This window comes from Martes martes (assembly GCF_963455335.1).
Source record: "Martes martes genome assembly, chromosome: 7".
Classification (NCBI taxonomy): Eukaryota; Metazoa; Chordata; class Mammalia; order Carnivora; family Mustelidae; genus Martes; species Martes martes.
The window spans coordinates 45647208-45662905 of NC_137894.1; the positions used below are offsets into that span (position 1 = coordinate 45647208).

Consider the following 15698-nt stretch of genomic DNA (forward strand, 5'->3'; position numbering starts at 1 on the left):
AACTGGAGTGGGCAGATGAGACAGGGCGGAGCGGTGGCAGCAGCCTGCTGGACGGTGTGTGGAGCGACAGAGACGTCAAGGAACATATTTTCCTCTCATTTTTGGCTTTTTTTTTTTTCACATTTTCTTTGACTAATTTCATCTTTATTTCTGTAGGTCCTGAGAGGCCCACCGCTGGTGACTTAGCCTCTGGCCTCCTCTCTCAGGGAGGGGTAGAAGGTCTCAGGCAGGAAGAGGAGCCAGGAGGAGGGTCCAGTGATACAACACAGGCCCGGAGAGCTGGCGAGCCTTGAGGTAGATGTTTTCTTTCACACCTGGAAATGGGGAAGTGCTTTTTTTTTTTTCTTTTTTTTTTTTTTTTAAACTCTGGATAATAATCTGGGGAAGGAGAGGGGGTGCCCCTATAGGGGCTTGAGGTAGGAATGCATTTGGGGCTTTGTGGGGTAGGGGTGCTGAGGCCACGGCCTAGCTCCCTCAAGAACATTCATTCCGGCTGAGGTAGGTACTGAGAGCCAAATAGCAAAAATCCATCCTGAGAAAACAAGGTCGGTGGAGGGTGACAGTGTCAGGGGCCCAGCCATGGCAAGGGCGTGTTTTTGGAGTCTAATTCATCTCTTTTTTTTTTTTTTTTTTTAAGGAAAACATTAGTTCAGTTCCATGTCATGTGGATATGAGGCAGAGGTGAGGGGGGACATTAGTCCAAGGGAGAGGTTCCTGCAGGAACCCCTCCAGGTCCTGGGGTGGGGGGGAATCCCTGCTGAGGCTACTTTTAGGTCTTGACCCCCTAAGGGTGTCAGGACAGAAATGCTGGGAAGCCCCATCCGAGTCCCACATGACAGGAGAAATCTTGCCTTTGACCTGAGAATGGGGGGTTGCCCCCTCCAGAGCCTGCCAGACACTGGCTACTGTCCCGAGCGAGCTGGCTGGGCAGCTGGTGCCATGGGAGGCCGGGTAGCCTGTCCTTCACCGAGGCGGCCACGGCCTACGTCCTGGGGTGGCAGGGAGGCTGCAGGGCCTGCGCTGGGGTCCTTGGCTTCTGACACCATCTCCTCCAGAAGGCTGAATCCCTCGAGTGGCAGCACAGAGAACTGGGTCTCCTCACACAGGTCAGGGTCCCCAGGATCCTGCTGGGGAAAGAGCCAGTCCCAGCAGCATCAGCATGAGGGTCAGAGCCCAAAGCCCCCAGCCAGAGGGTCAGGCCCTGCCTCCAATCCCACTCGGGACTCTGGGCCACCCTGCCTGGTTCAGGCACTCAGAGAGCAGCACCGGCCCAAGCTCTGTACCTGGAGCTTAGTGAAGGCCAATGACCCTGGCTTATGAGCAAGGTGAAGGGAGGGCAGGACTGGGAGGTAGTCTGAGCCTGGGGTGGGGGCACTCACCGTGGGTCTGGGGTCAGGTCTGGAGTCTGGCCGCCCCACTGCCCCAGCTGGGGGGAACAGCTGTTCCAGTTCTTTCAAGTCCACACGCTTCTTATCTCGGCCCAGCTGGCCCTGCTCTCCCTGGCCTGCCCCATTCAGTGCCAGGATGCTAGGATCCCTTGGGCTCCGGGGGCCCTGAGGAGGGGAGAGCTGGTTTTCTACATCCTTACACAAGAGGACCCTAAGGGGTGAGTCAAGAATTAGGAGGAGGCCTTGGAGGTGGGGGAGCAAAAACAGAAGGCTGGACAAAGTGAGCTCCAACTCTGCTTTCCCCTGCGCCAAGGCCTTCTCCGGGCTACCCCCACCCTCCTGCCTGGGACCCACCTGCCCCTTTGGCCGAACAGGAGGAAGAGGACACAGAAGATGATGCAGGTGACCCCGATGTGGATGCCGATGACGATGCCTGTGGTGGACGTCTGGTTGCTGGGCTCCTCCTTCCGGCAGTCACATGGTGGGCTCAGGGCTACGGGCAGGGGAAGGGAGGAAGCTGTGGATCTCCAGCCTGAAGCCCCTCTGGACACCCAGCCTCTGGGGACTCCTTCTTCCTCAGCTGTGCCCGCCTCCATGTCTACAACCCCTTTGCCTTTGGGACCCCAGCCCAACTTTTTTTGGCTCTCTTTACAAGTTACTGAGAACTAACTTTGTGCCCGATACTGGGATAACTTTTACACCATTGATGAAAGGACCATTTCATTCTTACCACGGCTTTATAAAGTAGGTATTATTATCCCTGTTTTATAGAGGACAAAACCGGGGCTTAGAGATGTTAAGTAACTTGCCCACGGTCACACAGCTAGAATGTCATACCGCTGAATCTCAAACTCAGCCCTAGGCCTGTGTTCTCAAGGGCTCCATGTGCGGTTACACTCTCCCACCTTCCCAGATCCCTGTCCCCCTCCTGCCCCCGCCCCCTCCCAGAGCCTGGCCTCCCTTCCTGAGCACCACTTTTGAGCCCCGCAACCCCTCCCCAACCTACCTGTCCTCTCAGACGCTCCCCTCAAGGACACGAAGCGGACTGTGGCATTGCCCTCCCCGTGCTGGTTGTAGGCGAGCAGCTTCACCTCATACACTGTAGTGGGGTCTGAGGGAAAGGCAGTGCTGTGCTAAGTGACCTCCCCAGGCCCCAGCGGTAGCTCTGGTGCAGCAGGGCAACAGAGGTGACCCCCGCGCCCCACATCCCGGCACCAGGCACTGCACTCCTGCCCGCTCCCCCAGCACAGTCTGCATCCGGCTCACCGAGCTGGCTGAGGTTGTAGGAGGAGGCGGTTGCAGGCAGCAGGATGGGGCCGGTGAAGGAGGCTCTGCTCGCTGGGCGGTAGAACAGCTTGAAGCCGCCCTCGTGCTGGGCCAGCCGGGGCCATGGCTCCCACAGCAGCTGCAGGGACGAGCTGCCCACGACCCGCACCGACAGCAGGGGAGGGGCGGGGGCTGCAGGCAGAGGAGGCTGAGATGTGAGGGGGCTGGCCCCCCGGGACCCTGACCCCCACGAGCCTGGCAGTTCCTCTCTGACCCAGGGCCTCTGCTTGCTCAAGGACACCTTTACATGAATTGGAAAAGGACGCCCCTTCCTCAGGTAGCCCCAGACCCCACTCCACCTGGGGGCCGGGCTTCCGCTGGTGGAGCGTGGTGAGCAAGCTTGAGTGCACTGTTGCTGATTCCCGGACTGTTAGTACGTGCGGCACCCAGGCCTCACCTTCGCCCAGTGTGCTGGTCAGCACAGGGGCAGAGGCGGAGCTGGCCCCCCTTGGCGTGTAGGCCTTGATGTAGAAGCTGTAGGCAGTGGAGGGCTCAAGGTCGCTCACCAGGTGCTGAAAGGTGCTCTTGCTGACTGCCTCCTGGTACTCCAGCTCTGGAGGGTCTGGGGAGGTGAAGGGTAGGGCAGAGTAAGCCACATGAGGGAGTCCTATCAGCACTGGTGAGATGAGGGCATCCAAGGTACAGGGAGGACAAGGGAGGGAAGGGGTTGGGTCAGGACACTCAGGATTGAAAGGGATGATCAACGGGGACTAAAAAGAAGGGGCTAGAGAGTTCCCACTCACCAGCAGCCTTCCTGATGTGCAGGACATAGCCAATAATCTCCTTGGTGTTGACCAGCGGTTCATTCCAGGACACGCGGACCTCAGTGGATGACACAGAGACCGCCTGTACATTGAGGGGGGGCCCAGGCAGCCCCTCAGCCCACAGCACGGTCAGCCTGGCACTGGCCTGGGAGGAGCCAGCACTGTTCTCAGCCACACACTGGTAGATGGCCTCGTCCTCAGGGCCAATTCCAGAAATCGTCAGGGTGCTGCAGGGGGAGGGTTAACTTTAGATCCCTTCCTCCTCCCAGAGTATCCCTGAAGTCTGGCCAGATCACCCCATTTGAGAGATGGAGAAACTGAGCCCTTCCAGAAGGCAAATAACTTGTCTGAAGTCCCTCTAAGTCAGGGGCAAACCTCGAACTCAAACCCAAGCCTCCGGATCCAATTTAGCTCTCTTTCCCCACAGGAGGGCAGAGCCTGCTCATCCAGGCCCCCTTCCCCCACATCTTTCCCCCCATCTTCCCCCACCCCCACCCCGTTCTCACCCCCCCACACATGCCTGTTGTTGTTCTTGAGCCTGACGTGGCCTCCGGGCCCCAGCACCCGTCCGTTCTTCAACCATGTGACATGAGGGGGCGGCTCACCCTGGGCTTGGCAGGTGAACATGGCTGTGGTCCCAGCTGGCCTGGAGATGGACTGGGGGTGCTGGACAAACTCGGCTGGGGCTGGGGTGGGGGGCAGAGAGAAGCAGCAGCAGCCATGAGGGGTAGGTGGATGGGGACAAGACAGCTGTGAGTGAAGGGATGGGGTGGGTATGGGGACAGGGTGGGCTCGGGTTGCGCAAGTCGCAAGTCAGATCCTTTGAGAACCCTCCAGGTGGGGCCCGCCCTCCACCCCTGGCCCAGGCTGCAGGAGATGAAAACAAGCCCCACCTCATTGGCCCCAGAGAGGCAGACCCAGGAGAAGACTCCATTTTAATGACTATTTAAAAGACTGACATTTGTATCCGAAAGCAATCAAGCTGAGCTCCCCGTTCAGGAAATTGTTAAATAAATAAATGTGCTAATAGGTTTGGCTGCACCTCGAAGGCTGTAATGACGGGAGATGGATGAGCCTCAGTACCAGCTCCCCTCGCCCCTACATGCAATATCCCCCCCTCCTCCAATCCCAGGCCTCCAGCTTCCATTAACACCCGAGAAATGAAATGCTCCATCACTTTCATTTGGACAGATTAACGGCACATGGAATGCTAAACAAACAGGCATTTAAGTTCCTAATTCCCCTCTCTCGCACCCATTCCCCAGATCTCTGAGAGGGAACCACCCCAGAAAGCCCCTGAGAATGGGATCCCAGTCCAGTTCATGGGGACAGTTGAGCCCCAGCACAGGAGGATGGACAGGAGGACGTGATCAGCTTCAGAGGCTGACACCCGCCCCTCCTCCTTTGCCCCCCCCTTTGCGTTGGAGACCAGCAGTGCGCGTGGCAGGAGCTAGGGTGTGAGTGTGAGAATGACAAACACCTGAGAGTGTGCAGGCAGGTGTGAGCGTGCAGGTGCCACATGTTTGTGAAGGAAAACAGGGACATGTGTGAAGAACACAGGGGTGTGGGAAACAGGAGAGATTATAAAATGGGAATGACTGGCGCGGAGAGCGGGGAGGGGAATGGCACCGGCACCCAGAGAGGCAGGCAGGGGCCGATAACCTAGACAAGATCTGCATTCCCCTTCTCAGCACATGCCTTCCTGGAGGAGAGGAGGAAGCTGCCTTTTGGCCTGGAGGCCTGGGGAGGGGCAGAGGCCAGGGTTGGGAGGAGTCCAGGGCCCCAAGTTTGGGTCAGGCTTGGTAATGAAGCCAGGAACGAAGCGGGTAGGAGGAGAGGGCTGTGGGGCTGGGGAGCTCCGTACCTTGTACTACCAGCCGGCCCTGCGCTGTTCTCCTCACCCGGGTGCCCGGCCTGTTGGCTGCGCAGACATAGACACCAGAGTGCTGGACCGACACGTCGGAGATGATAAGATTTCCAGTGCCCAGCACCTGGATGCCCTCCACCCCAATGGGGCGGCCATCTGGGGGTGGGGGGAAGAATGTGGAAGAGGGCTAGTGAGGAATGGTCCAGGCTGGCGTTCCACCCGTGTTCCAGGGAACCTTGATCTTTCCCTTTGCCCCCTTCCTCCCACACATCAAGGCATTGTGGAAGAAGCTAGAGCAGCCCTGAAAACTTGCCTAGCAGCAGAGACCTGGGCTCTAATTCTGGCATTTTCACTGATTCACTGGCAACTTTCAAGTTCCTTCCCCTCGGGGAATTAAGGGGTTTGGATTAGATGGGCGTTTCCCAGCCTGGTTTGTCTCTCTTGAAAACAGTTCCACGCTCAAATTTTTCATTCCACTTGTGGACTGTCACACTGCCCTTTAATATAAAGGCTCTGAGAAGTCCCACAGCAAAGGGTCCTGGTTAAATCTGTTTCCCAAAGTCGTTAGACGTTAGACCACCAAGCCATTCTTTCCTCCCTGTACGCTTTGGGAAATGTTGGACCAGATGGTCCTTGCAGTGCCTATGGGCTCCTCCTAATGGTGAGGCCACTCTTTCCAGCCTCTCCCAGGGACTGGGCCCTCCCCCCACCCGAGGATCAGATTAGCACAGTCAGAATGCAAGGAGACAGCTCCCCATTCAGGCGCTGAAGTGGTGAAATCTACTCCATTATCCTGCCTGCTGCCCCCTCCTTCCCCGATCACTCAGCTGCTACAATGTGGCACAGTCTCCTTGTGAATGCGACCCCACCCCATCCCCTCCAGACTCTCCTTCCCCTGGTGACCTTTCCGCTCAGACAATGTGGGCCCATCTGCACCCTTTCATTTCTCTCCTTCAGCTGCCTAGGGATTTAGGCTGGGGATTTAGGGGGCCAGGCTAGAGACTGGGGGGCCCGGAGACAGGGTGTGACAACTGGCTGAGATTTTGAGGGGTCTGGAGTTGCACTGCTGGGGAGTACAGTCACGGTATCGAGGGCAGGGCCACGCAGGAGGGAAAGGAACCTGGGGGAAGGAGAGCTGCCGAGGGTTTCTGGAGAGCCCGATGCCAGCAAGGCAGGACTGGCCCAACTGGATGAGGTAACCCAGGGAGCTAAGCCATCCACGCAGGGGGAGGGAGAATGTAGTGGGCAGGCCGACCTCCCCAGTCCTGCCAAGCAGAGGGAAGCTTACCCCTCCATAAGGCCCCAGAGAGCACAGACCCCCATGGAGAACAAACAGGATTCAAAGTCCGCCCCCCCCCCCAAGCTGGGTGATGAGACTGCCCTCCCAGGGAGTGGGACAGGGGTGGGAGAGGCAGGGGCTGTAGGACGAGGCTCACCCAGGCGGCTCCAGGACACAATGGGGCGCGGGTTGCCCGTGGCGACACACTCAAGCACAGCGGTCTGGTGCACTGTCAGGGTGAGGTTCTCAGGCCCCACGAGAATCATTGGCTCCTTGTAGGCCCCAGAGCCCGAGCCTGGCAGGAAGAGGCCATGTTTTTTAACTTCAGCTGTGACCCTTCCCACCTCATCCTGCCCACAACCCAGGACACGGGGAGTGGGGAACAAGATCCAGCCTGGACACCAGGTCCTGTGGGCCAAAGAGGGATGCTAGGGGTCCTGGGGCCTTGCACACCTCCATCCGGCTGCTCCGGTCCCTGCAGGGTCCTCTAGCAATGGGAGAGCCCTGGGGTGAGCAGAGGAAGGGCTTCCCCAGGGAGAGGGCTGCATTCCTCCTGAACCCACACCCCAAGGAGCACCATGCTGTGAGTGGAGAAGGTCTCCAGGGCTCAGCTGAACAGGAATTGATCTGAGAGTGAGAAGTCAGGGGGCTTGTGAGGGGCAGAACTAGTCAGAGCAAAAGACCCTCACCTGACACGGTGAGCCTGGCCCCGTGGCTGACCCGGACACTGGCAATATTCGAGGCCACACAGTGGAAGACACCGCTGTCCTCAGCCCGAAGTCCTGTGATCTGCAGGACCCCCTTGGGCAGCAATGTGTACCTGTTTTGAGGCAGGGGGCACAGCTGACCACCAGCACAACCATGGGTACCATCAGCCACAGGGACACTGACATCACAGACACTGCTCTGCTCGGTCCCCAGGCGCTGTCCCAAAGTCACCGTCATCCTCACAGACACACATTGTGACTCTTGCGCCAGCCTTGACAACAATCACGCACAGTCCTCATGGATCAATCCACCAGCCTCGAATCTGGGCCCTGCCGGCCACACAGACACTTGATCTCAACACGGCTGCAGAAGCACCACCCTGGAGGCTGCCGGCCTCTCCGACTTCCCTCCAGCTCTCCCACGAACACCTTACCTCTCGTTGTCCGTGTCAATGGGGACTCTGTTCTTCTCCCACGTGATCAGGGGTTTGGGAAGCCCATGGATTTGGCACTGGAAGCGGGCCACACCGCCCTCCTCTCCCACAGTGGCCTGGGGATGCACGTGGAAGTCCGACATGGCTGGTGAAAAATAAGGACGTGTGTATGGAAGAGGCACACGGCTGAGGGGCCAGGGGCAGAGGGGTGGGGGGTCACAGTCCCATGTTCTGGAGCCTCGGACCTCACCGCCCCCCCTGGGGGAAGGGGGGGACACACCATCACTGACCCTGCCTCCCATCATAAGAGGCATCTCCCCCTAAGGGGTGGTATATGGTTGGGACATGCTGACAAAGGTCTGGACAAAGTGTCAGACAACAAGCCTCTAACAAGGAGATCTTGGGCTGGTGATCCACAAAGGCCCTGTTCCCAAGTCCTACTCCCACTGTTTCAGCTGCTTTCAGATGTATCTTTATGAACTCCCCCTAAGGCATCAAAGGCCTGGGTATTATGCTGCCTGGTTTACAGAATAGGAAACGGAGGTCCAGAGAGGGGAAGTGGTTAGTCCCACAGTGCCCAGCGGGGACACCAGTCATCAGACCCTGCTTACCAGCACCCAGCAGCCCTTTTTTTTTTTTTTTTTGCCTTTCCTCAGCACCCCCATCCCCAGCTCTGTATCCGAAGCATCAGGATGCACCCCAAGAGGGTGAGAGGGTGGTATATCCATCCAAGGTGACAGCCTCTCAGAATACTGTCAGACCTACAATCTGCATTTCAATGTGTCATAAATATTCAGGGGCTCCCCTCCCCACCTTTTGGGGATCTGAACTGTTTGAACTCTGATCTGAAGAGGCTGGGCCAGAGGGGCTATGGTGCACCCCCCCACACCCCACTTTTAGGCTAGTTAAGTGTCCCTACCCACCCTCATTCCCACCCATCCCCCATCCACCCCCACCCCGCAGCCCAGGGAAGGTGCCCCTCCCACGAGGGTTCCCAGCTTCAGCACTGGGGCTGCGATTTCATTAAAATCCACTTTGCTTCAAGTGCGGGAAGGCGGCTCACCATCTGTCCAGGCAGGGAGCCCCTCCCCTCCGGCACTCCATCAACTGGGACAGTTGTCCCCTCCCAGAAGGAGCCCTCCCCTGACAGCAACAGCACGGGCACTGGAGCCCATCCTGGTTCCTACTCCTGGCTCCCTGGTGAGGGTGGGCACACCCCATCTCAGGTCCCCTCAATCCCCTGGCTTGTTCTGGACTCCAAGGCAGCCCCCAAAGGCTGAGCCTTTGTGCCCTTCTTCTCAGAGTCTCTGGGGGCTGACTCTTCTGAGGCACATTCTCCAACTCATTTGCATGCGGTTCATTAAATATAAACATGCATAAACCCCTGCCTGGCCTCCTCCTCCTCCTCCTCCGCCGCCGCTGCCGCCGCCACGGCCTCCCAGGAGTGCAGCTGATGGGTGTGAGCAGCTCCTTGCACACGTGTGCAGGGCTGTGTTTTCTGGGAGGACTCGGCTGTGCCCACGTATGTGGCCAGCGTGTCGAGGGCTGAAATGTGCGTGGGGGTTTGTAGGTCTCAGCTCCCATGTCCCTTTATAAAGTGTGCTTGGGCGGGGGCCCTGTCAGAGCAGGAGGTGGGGGCAAGTACCCCGCTGGTGTCCCCATCAGACTTGGTGAGAGAGTCCCCGGAAAGCACTGTGAGGTCAGCCTGCCCTGTCTCAGGCCAAAGACTGTTTGGCTGAGGACTTGCAGGTCAGCCCTGGGGCTTGTGACAGGGGGGCTGAAGCCCTGCTGCATGCCCTCTACCACCTCTAGGCCTCAGCCTCCAGGAGGGCAGGGCTGGACATGGGCCTCGGACGTGGAGAGGGCACCCAGGCTCCTGGCTTGGCTGCCTGTGCGCCCAGGGCTCTGCCCATTCAGGAGCCAGGGAGTGGCCTGGCCCCTCCTCGCTTCAGCTGGAGAGGAGCTCGCAGTCCCCAAGGGATCTGGGGCGGGGCCTGATGGCTCTGGGGACTACAGATGCCGGCTTATTAAGGAACCGACTCCTTTTGTGTTGCTAGCCCCAGCCTGGGCTCCCTGGGGGCGCCTGGAGCGAGGAGCCGGCCGGAGGAGAGGACTAGGGCTAGAGCTGCTGCTTCGCAGGGCGCTGGGGATGGAGAAAAATCTGGCCTCTACCGTCTCACCCGCTCCTCCTCCCCCCAAAACCAAACAAGGACAACAGCACGGGCTGAGTGTGTGGCGGAGGAAAACGCTCACGCAGGAAGTGGTCACAGGTAAGAAGCCAGCCCAGTATCCTTCACACAGTGGACAACAGGATTCCTAACAGTCCCCTGGGGTCCCCTGGATGCAGCTGAGCCCCCTCTGCCCAGTGCTCTCCCCATTTCCCTTCCACCAGAGCAGCCCCCATGCCGTCCTCCCTATCAGCTCTACTAACTGCGGCTCTCCCCTCCCCACCAACATGTCCTCAAAGGGCAGCTTTGCCTTTAAAAGTACCTGAGAAGCACGAATCTGAAAGCCAACCCCTTCATTTTCTGGAGGGGTCACTGAGGCCAGGCCCTCTGCAGGGGTCACTTAATTCTCCAGCAACTTTGTCACTCTCCAAGGGCAGATAACCCCAGGGTGGACTGCAGTTCAGACCAGCCTCTTCTCTTGGGTTGGGGGTTGGCACCATGTTGCATGGTGAGGGAAGAGAAGGAGCCTCAGCAAGACAGTCTCTCGGTCCCACCCCTGGCTACACAGATGTGGCCCAGGAGAGGTGGATGCAGTAGGAGGGGGTGCTCTTCTTGATTTGAGGCTCCTTCTTTTTTCCCATTCCTCACACCCCTGCCCAGCCCTCCGGGCAGCCCTGTCTATTCCTTAGATGTCCAAGGGGGGTTGCCCTGAGACCGGGGTGGCAGCAGTCCGCTCATCTGTAAATGAAGGGCCCTTCCAACCAGGACTCCCACTGCCTCCAGAAACAGGCTCTTGTCCACATCCACAATCCTGCATTCACCCCTCGTTCACAGGCATTTTTTTTTCTTTAGCAAGTGGGAGAAAGATTCTAGGGGCCACTTGGGCCTCCTCCCATCTCTCAGGGTGGGGCCAGTTTGGTTCACAAGTCTGTTTTTTAGCCATCAGAGAAATTCAAATCAAAACCACATTGATACCACCTTCCACCAGTTAGAATGGCAAAACTCAACAAGGCAAGAAACAAGTGTTGGAGAGGTTGTGGAGAAAGGGGAACCCTCTTCTTACACTGTTGGTGGGAATGCAAGTTGGTGCAGCCACTTTGGAAAAGTGTGGAGATTCCTTAAGAAATTAAAAATAGAGATACCCTATGACCCTGCAATTGCACTCCTGGGTATTTACCCCAAAGATACAGATATAGTAAAAAGAAGGGCCATCTGTACCCCAATGTTCATAGCAGCAATGGCCATAATAGCCGAACTGCGGAAGGAGCCGAGATGCTCTTCAACAGACAAATGGATAAAGAAGATGTGGTTCATATACACAATGGAATATTACTCAGCCATCAGAAAGGATGAATACCCAACTTTTACATCAACATTAATAGGACAGGAGGAGATTACGCTAAGTGAAATAAGTCAAGCAGAGAAAGTCAATTATCATACAATCTCACTTCTTTGTGGAACATAAGAAATGGCATGGAGGACAGTAGAAGGGAAAACGGGGGAGAAACCGGAGTGGGAGACGAACTATGAGAGACTATGGGCTCCAGGAAACAAACGGAGGGTTTTAGAAGGGAGGGGGGTGGGGGCTGGGTGAGCCCGGGGATGGGTATTAAGGAGGGCACGGACTGCATGGAGCACTGGGGGTTATACACAAAGAATCATGGAACACTACATCAAAAACTAATGACGTACTGTATGGTGACGAACAGAACAAAAAAACCCAACAAGTTTGTTTTTGCCCTGGCTGCTGCTAGCAGGCCACAGAGTCAGAGGGAAGATGTCCTTCACCACATCTCTCTGGGAAGAGGATTTCTGGGCAACCATGGGCACAAGGGCCTGAGGACAGGACCTCTGAGTGTGCTGAGTCCTGAACCACTCATCCTGGAGACCACGGCCTGACTGGTAAGGGGATGCACAGGCCGCTGGTGTAGCTGGAGACCTTGTCTGTGGCCGCTGTCGTAGCATTGTGTCCATGCCTGGTGTGCGTGAGGGTGCTGCTGTGACGTGTGGCTGTTGATGCTTTTGGTTAGGTAGGGACTGTTTTGGGTCCCTCATTTCAGGCCAGGTAATGGGAGGGGGTCATGGGCAGTGGCTGGAGCCCTTCTGGTGTGAGGGCTAGAGTGACAGGGAGGACAAAGGCCTGCTTGGGGCCACCATGGAGAAAATACCTCTGTCCCCCCCCCCACCCCCGCAGTATGGGAAGGACTCTCCCAGTCCCACCCTGCCCCAACCACGGGTACAGCCAGGTGGTGGGGCAAGGTGGGCAGAGAGAGCCCAGCAGTCCACGGGGCTGGAAGGGAGCAGGAACAGGCAGGAAACAGCTCCTGGACACCCCCTATAAATCACCCAAGGGGAGGGGGTCTCCTGAGAGCCAGATCTAGACCAGCTCAGGGAGGGGAGGGAGGACTTGCCTCCTGGTCCAGGACCTCTGGCGAGGTCAGGTCTGGATCTGATTAGACAGGCTCCAGGGGGACGCTGGGGGGCAGGGAAGGGTCGAGGCAGAGTGCTGGGAAGGAAGCTGGCAGCAACCCCCAAGCCCGGCCTCCCACTCTTGGACTACAGCCACACTCCTATCCAATGTATGATGACAAAAGGATCAGGGAGCATGTTAGGATAGAGAGTTCAAAACACACCCTTTGCAGAAGCCAGTGGCACTGGGGGCCTGAGACACCAACTCCCTGCCCTCGTCCCCCACACCCAGCCAGCCATTCGAGAGAAACAACCACAATCTACAGGCGCCTCCAGAGGCCACCAAGGCCATCCCCTCCTCTTATCTGTTCCCACAGAGGATCAGGGACACCTGGATGCCTGGCCCTTCCTCAAGACAGCTCAGGTGATCGTCCTGTTTTTCCTTACACTACAGACATGCCTGAGTCCCCTCTGCTTCTACCTGCCGGCCCTCAATGTCCCCTCTAGAGTCACATCTTCCAATATAGCAGCCAGCTATCAAGCTTGAAATGTGGCCAGTCCACACTGAGATGGGCTGTAAGTGAAAAACACGCATTAGATTTCAAAGATTTAGTATAAAATAAAAAGACACTTAGCATGAGGGAAAGGCCAATCAAAACCGTAACGAGATGCTACCTTCCACCCATTAGGATAGCTACTGTCAAAGCAAAAACAGAAACAAGAACAAAACCCCTGAAGATAACAAGTGTTGGCAAGGATATGGAGAAATCGGAACCCTTGTGTGCACTACTGGTAGGGAAGCAAAATGGCGCAGCCATAATGGGAAACAGTGCATGGCGGGTCTTCAAAAAATAAATAGTTATCATGGGATCCAGCAACTACACCTCCCTGTATAGACAAGGATATAAATAAAGAATTAAACACAGGGTCTCAGACAGTTGTATACCTATGTGCACAGAAGCTTTATTCATAACAGCTGAAAAGGTGGGGGCAGCCCACGTGTCCATCAATGGACAAGAGAATCAACACCATGTGGTACGTACATACAAAGGAGTATTATTCCACCTTAAAAAGGAAGACATTCTGACACATGCTACGACGTGGATGAACTTGGAGGACATTATGCGAAGTGAAATAACCCAGATACAAAAGACACTGCATGATTCCACTTAGATGGGGCAGTTAAGAGTAGCACCCTCCTAGACACACAAAGCCAAGTGGTGGCTGCCAAGGCCTGGGGGAGGGGGGAAATGGGAGTTGTTGTTTCATGGAAATGGAGTTTTACTTTCGGAAGGTGAATTCTGGAGATGGATGGTAGCGATGGTTCACATAATAACATGAAGGTACTTAACGCCACTGAACTGCACCCTTAAAAAATGGTTACGACAGTAAATTTTAGGGGTACCAGGGTGGCTCAGTCAGTTAGGTGTCTGACTCCTGATTTTGGCTCAGGCTGTGATCTCAGGATGGTGAGAGTGAGCCCTGAATTGGGCTCTGCACTGGGCATGAAGCGTGCTTGAGACTCTTCTCCTCCCTCTGTCCCTCCCTGCCTCCACCCCCCTGCCCAAAGAATGCACTCTCTAAAATTTAAGAAAAAAATTTAAAAACCAGTAAATTTTATGTGTATTTTACCACAACTTGAAAATTGGAAAAATAATTGTAATTGATAGTATTAATTAATAATTTAAAATACTGGGCCTCCTGGGTGGCTCAGTCATTAAGCATCTGCCTTCGGCTGAGGTCATGATCCCAGGGTCCTGGGATCGACCCTCAGAGTGTCAGTCTGGGGCTTCCTGCTCAGCAGTGATCCTGCTTCTCCCTCTGCCTGCTGCTCCCCTTGCTTGTGCTTGTGTGTTCTTTCTCTGTCAAATACATGAAATCTTTATTTGTAAAGATTTTACTTATTTGTCAGAGAGAGAGAGAGAGAGAGCGCACATAAGCAGGGTGAGTGGCAGGCAGAGGGAGAAGCAGGATCCCTGCTGAGCAGGGAGCCTAAGACTCAGGGCTCCATTCCAGGACTTGGGATCACGAACTGAGCCGAAGGCAGATGCTTAACCTGACTGAGCCACCCAGGTGTCCCATAAACAAAATCTTAAAAAAAAAAAAAAATTTGAAATACTGATTACAAGTTCAAATAATATATATATATTTTTAATATTTATTTATTTGACAGAGATCACAAGTAGGCAGAGAGGCAGGCAGAGAGAGAGGAGGAAGCAGGCTCCCCACGGAGCAGAGAGTCCGATGCAGGGCTTGATCCCAGGACGCTGGGATCATGACCTGAGCCGAAGCAGACACTTTAACCCACTGAGCCACCCAGGTGCCCCTCAAATAATATTTTAAAGACCTGGTTCACAAAAATGCAAAAAAAAACTTTTTAATAATTTAAAAATGGTTATATTGGGGCACCTGGCTGGCTTACTTGATATAACATGTGACTCTTCATCCTGAGGTTGTGAGTTCAAGGCCCATGTTGGGCATAAAGATTACTTAAAAATATATATAAATACATAATAAATAAATAAAAATGATTATATGTTGGAATAGTAGTTTAGATATATTAAGTAAAATAAAACTGATTATTAAAATTAACTTTGCCTGTTTCTTTTTTTTTTTTTTTTTGATAAATGTGACTGACTCCTAGAAAATTTAAAATTAGCTATGTGGCTCATATCCTATTTCCACTAGACAGTGTTGCTCTAGAAGACAAACAATTTTGTTCTTCACACAACAGCCCTTCAGATACTTGAGGTCTGGGTTGTTCCCTGAGAAACATCTTCAGAGGTAAAACACCCTTCACTCCTTCAAGCCACTTATGATGTGAAACAATGTTCAGATGTCTTGAGCCCAGAGACTCTCCTCTAGCCAAGCTCTAGGTGGGCAAGGCCCCCTTAGAGTATCTAGAAATGGCCAGAACCCCGTGGGGCTAGTCTGAGCCTTTTATCACCATAGGACCTTGACCAGATTTCAGCCATGAGCCACAGTGAGTATCCCTGTGCTGTCCAATATGGTAGCCACTAGCCGCATGTGGCCATTTAAGTTAAAATTGTATCAAACTGAAAAATTTAGTTCCTTTGACTTACCAGCTACCCTTCAAGCACTAAAGAGCCACAAGTGGTACATTATGGGCCTTCACCAATAGAATATTTGCATCATCACAGAAAATTCCACTGGACAGTGCTGGTCTAAATCCAAGACAAGGCCTCAGACCCCCTAGCTGCCTTCTCTCTTGCTGCCCCAGCTGAGAATCCCCTTCCTCACCACCTTCAGCACTAGCCTAGCATTGCCCCCCCCCACCCCTGCCTCCCTCTGCCCTTGGCCACGTGGACCCAGATGGCTGACAAGGCCCATAGTTG

The 15698-nt window shown here is 55.1% G+C and overlaps 1 protein-coding gene across 2 annotated transcripts in view; it reads right to left on the reverse strand.

Moving 5' to 3' along the window:
• Positions 1 to 367: 367 nt before the first annotated feature.
• IGDCC3 (immunoglobulin superfamily DCC subclass member 3) overlaps positions 368 to 15698 on the reverse strand; it is a gene marked incomplete at its 5' end in the record, with an annotated part of 40747 nt that continues 25416 nt past the window's right edge. The window contains 12 exons of one of the 2 annotated variants that reach the window (XM_080808442.1): positions 368 to 1124; positions 1380 to 1599; positions 1743 to 1881; positions 2395 to 2499; positions 2655 to 2846; positions 3112 to 3276; positions 3458 to 3705; positions 3993 to 4164; positions 5343 to 5501; positions 6782 to 6919; positions 7314 to 7444; positions 7766 to 7910. In XM_080808442.1, the coding sequence (XP_080664568.1) occupies positions 903 to 1124; positions 1380 to 1599; positions 1743 to 1881; positions 2395 to 2499; positions 2655 to 2846; positions 3112 to 3276; positions 3458 to 3705; positions 3993 to 4164; positions 5343 to 5501; positions 6782 to 6919; positions 7314 to 7444; positions 7766 to 7910 (2036 nt within the window). In that variant the 3' untranslated portion in view covers positions 368 to 902. Of the gene's footprint in view, positions 1128 to 1379; positions 1600 to 1742; positions 1882 to 2394; positions 2500 to 2654; positions 2847 to 3111; positions 3277 to 3457; positions 3706 to 3992; positions 4165 to 5342; positions 5502 to 6781; positions 6920 to 7313; positions 7445 to 7765; positions 7911 to 15698 lie in introns of both variants that reach the window. The other variant, XM_080808441.1, reaches the window with a different exon arrangement.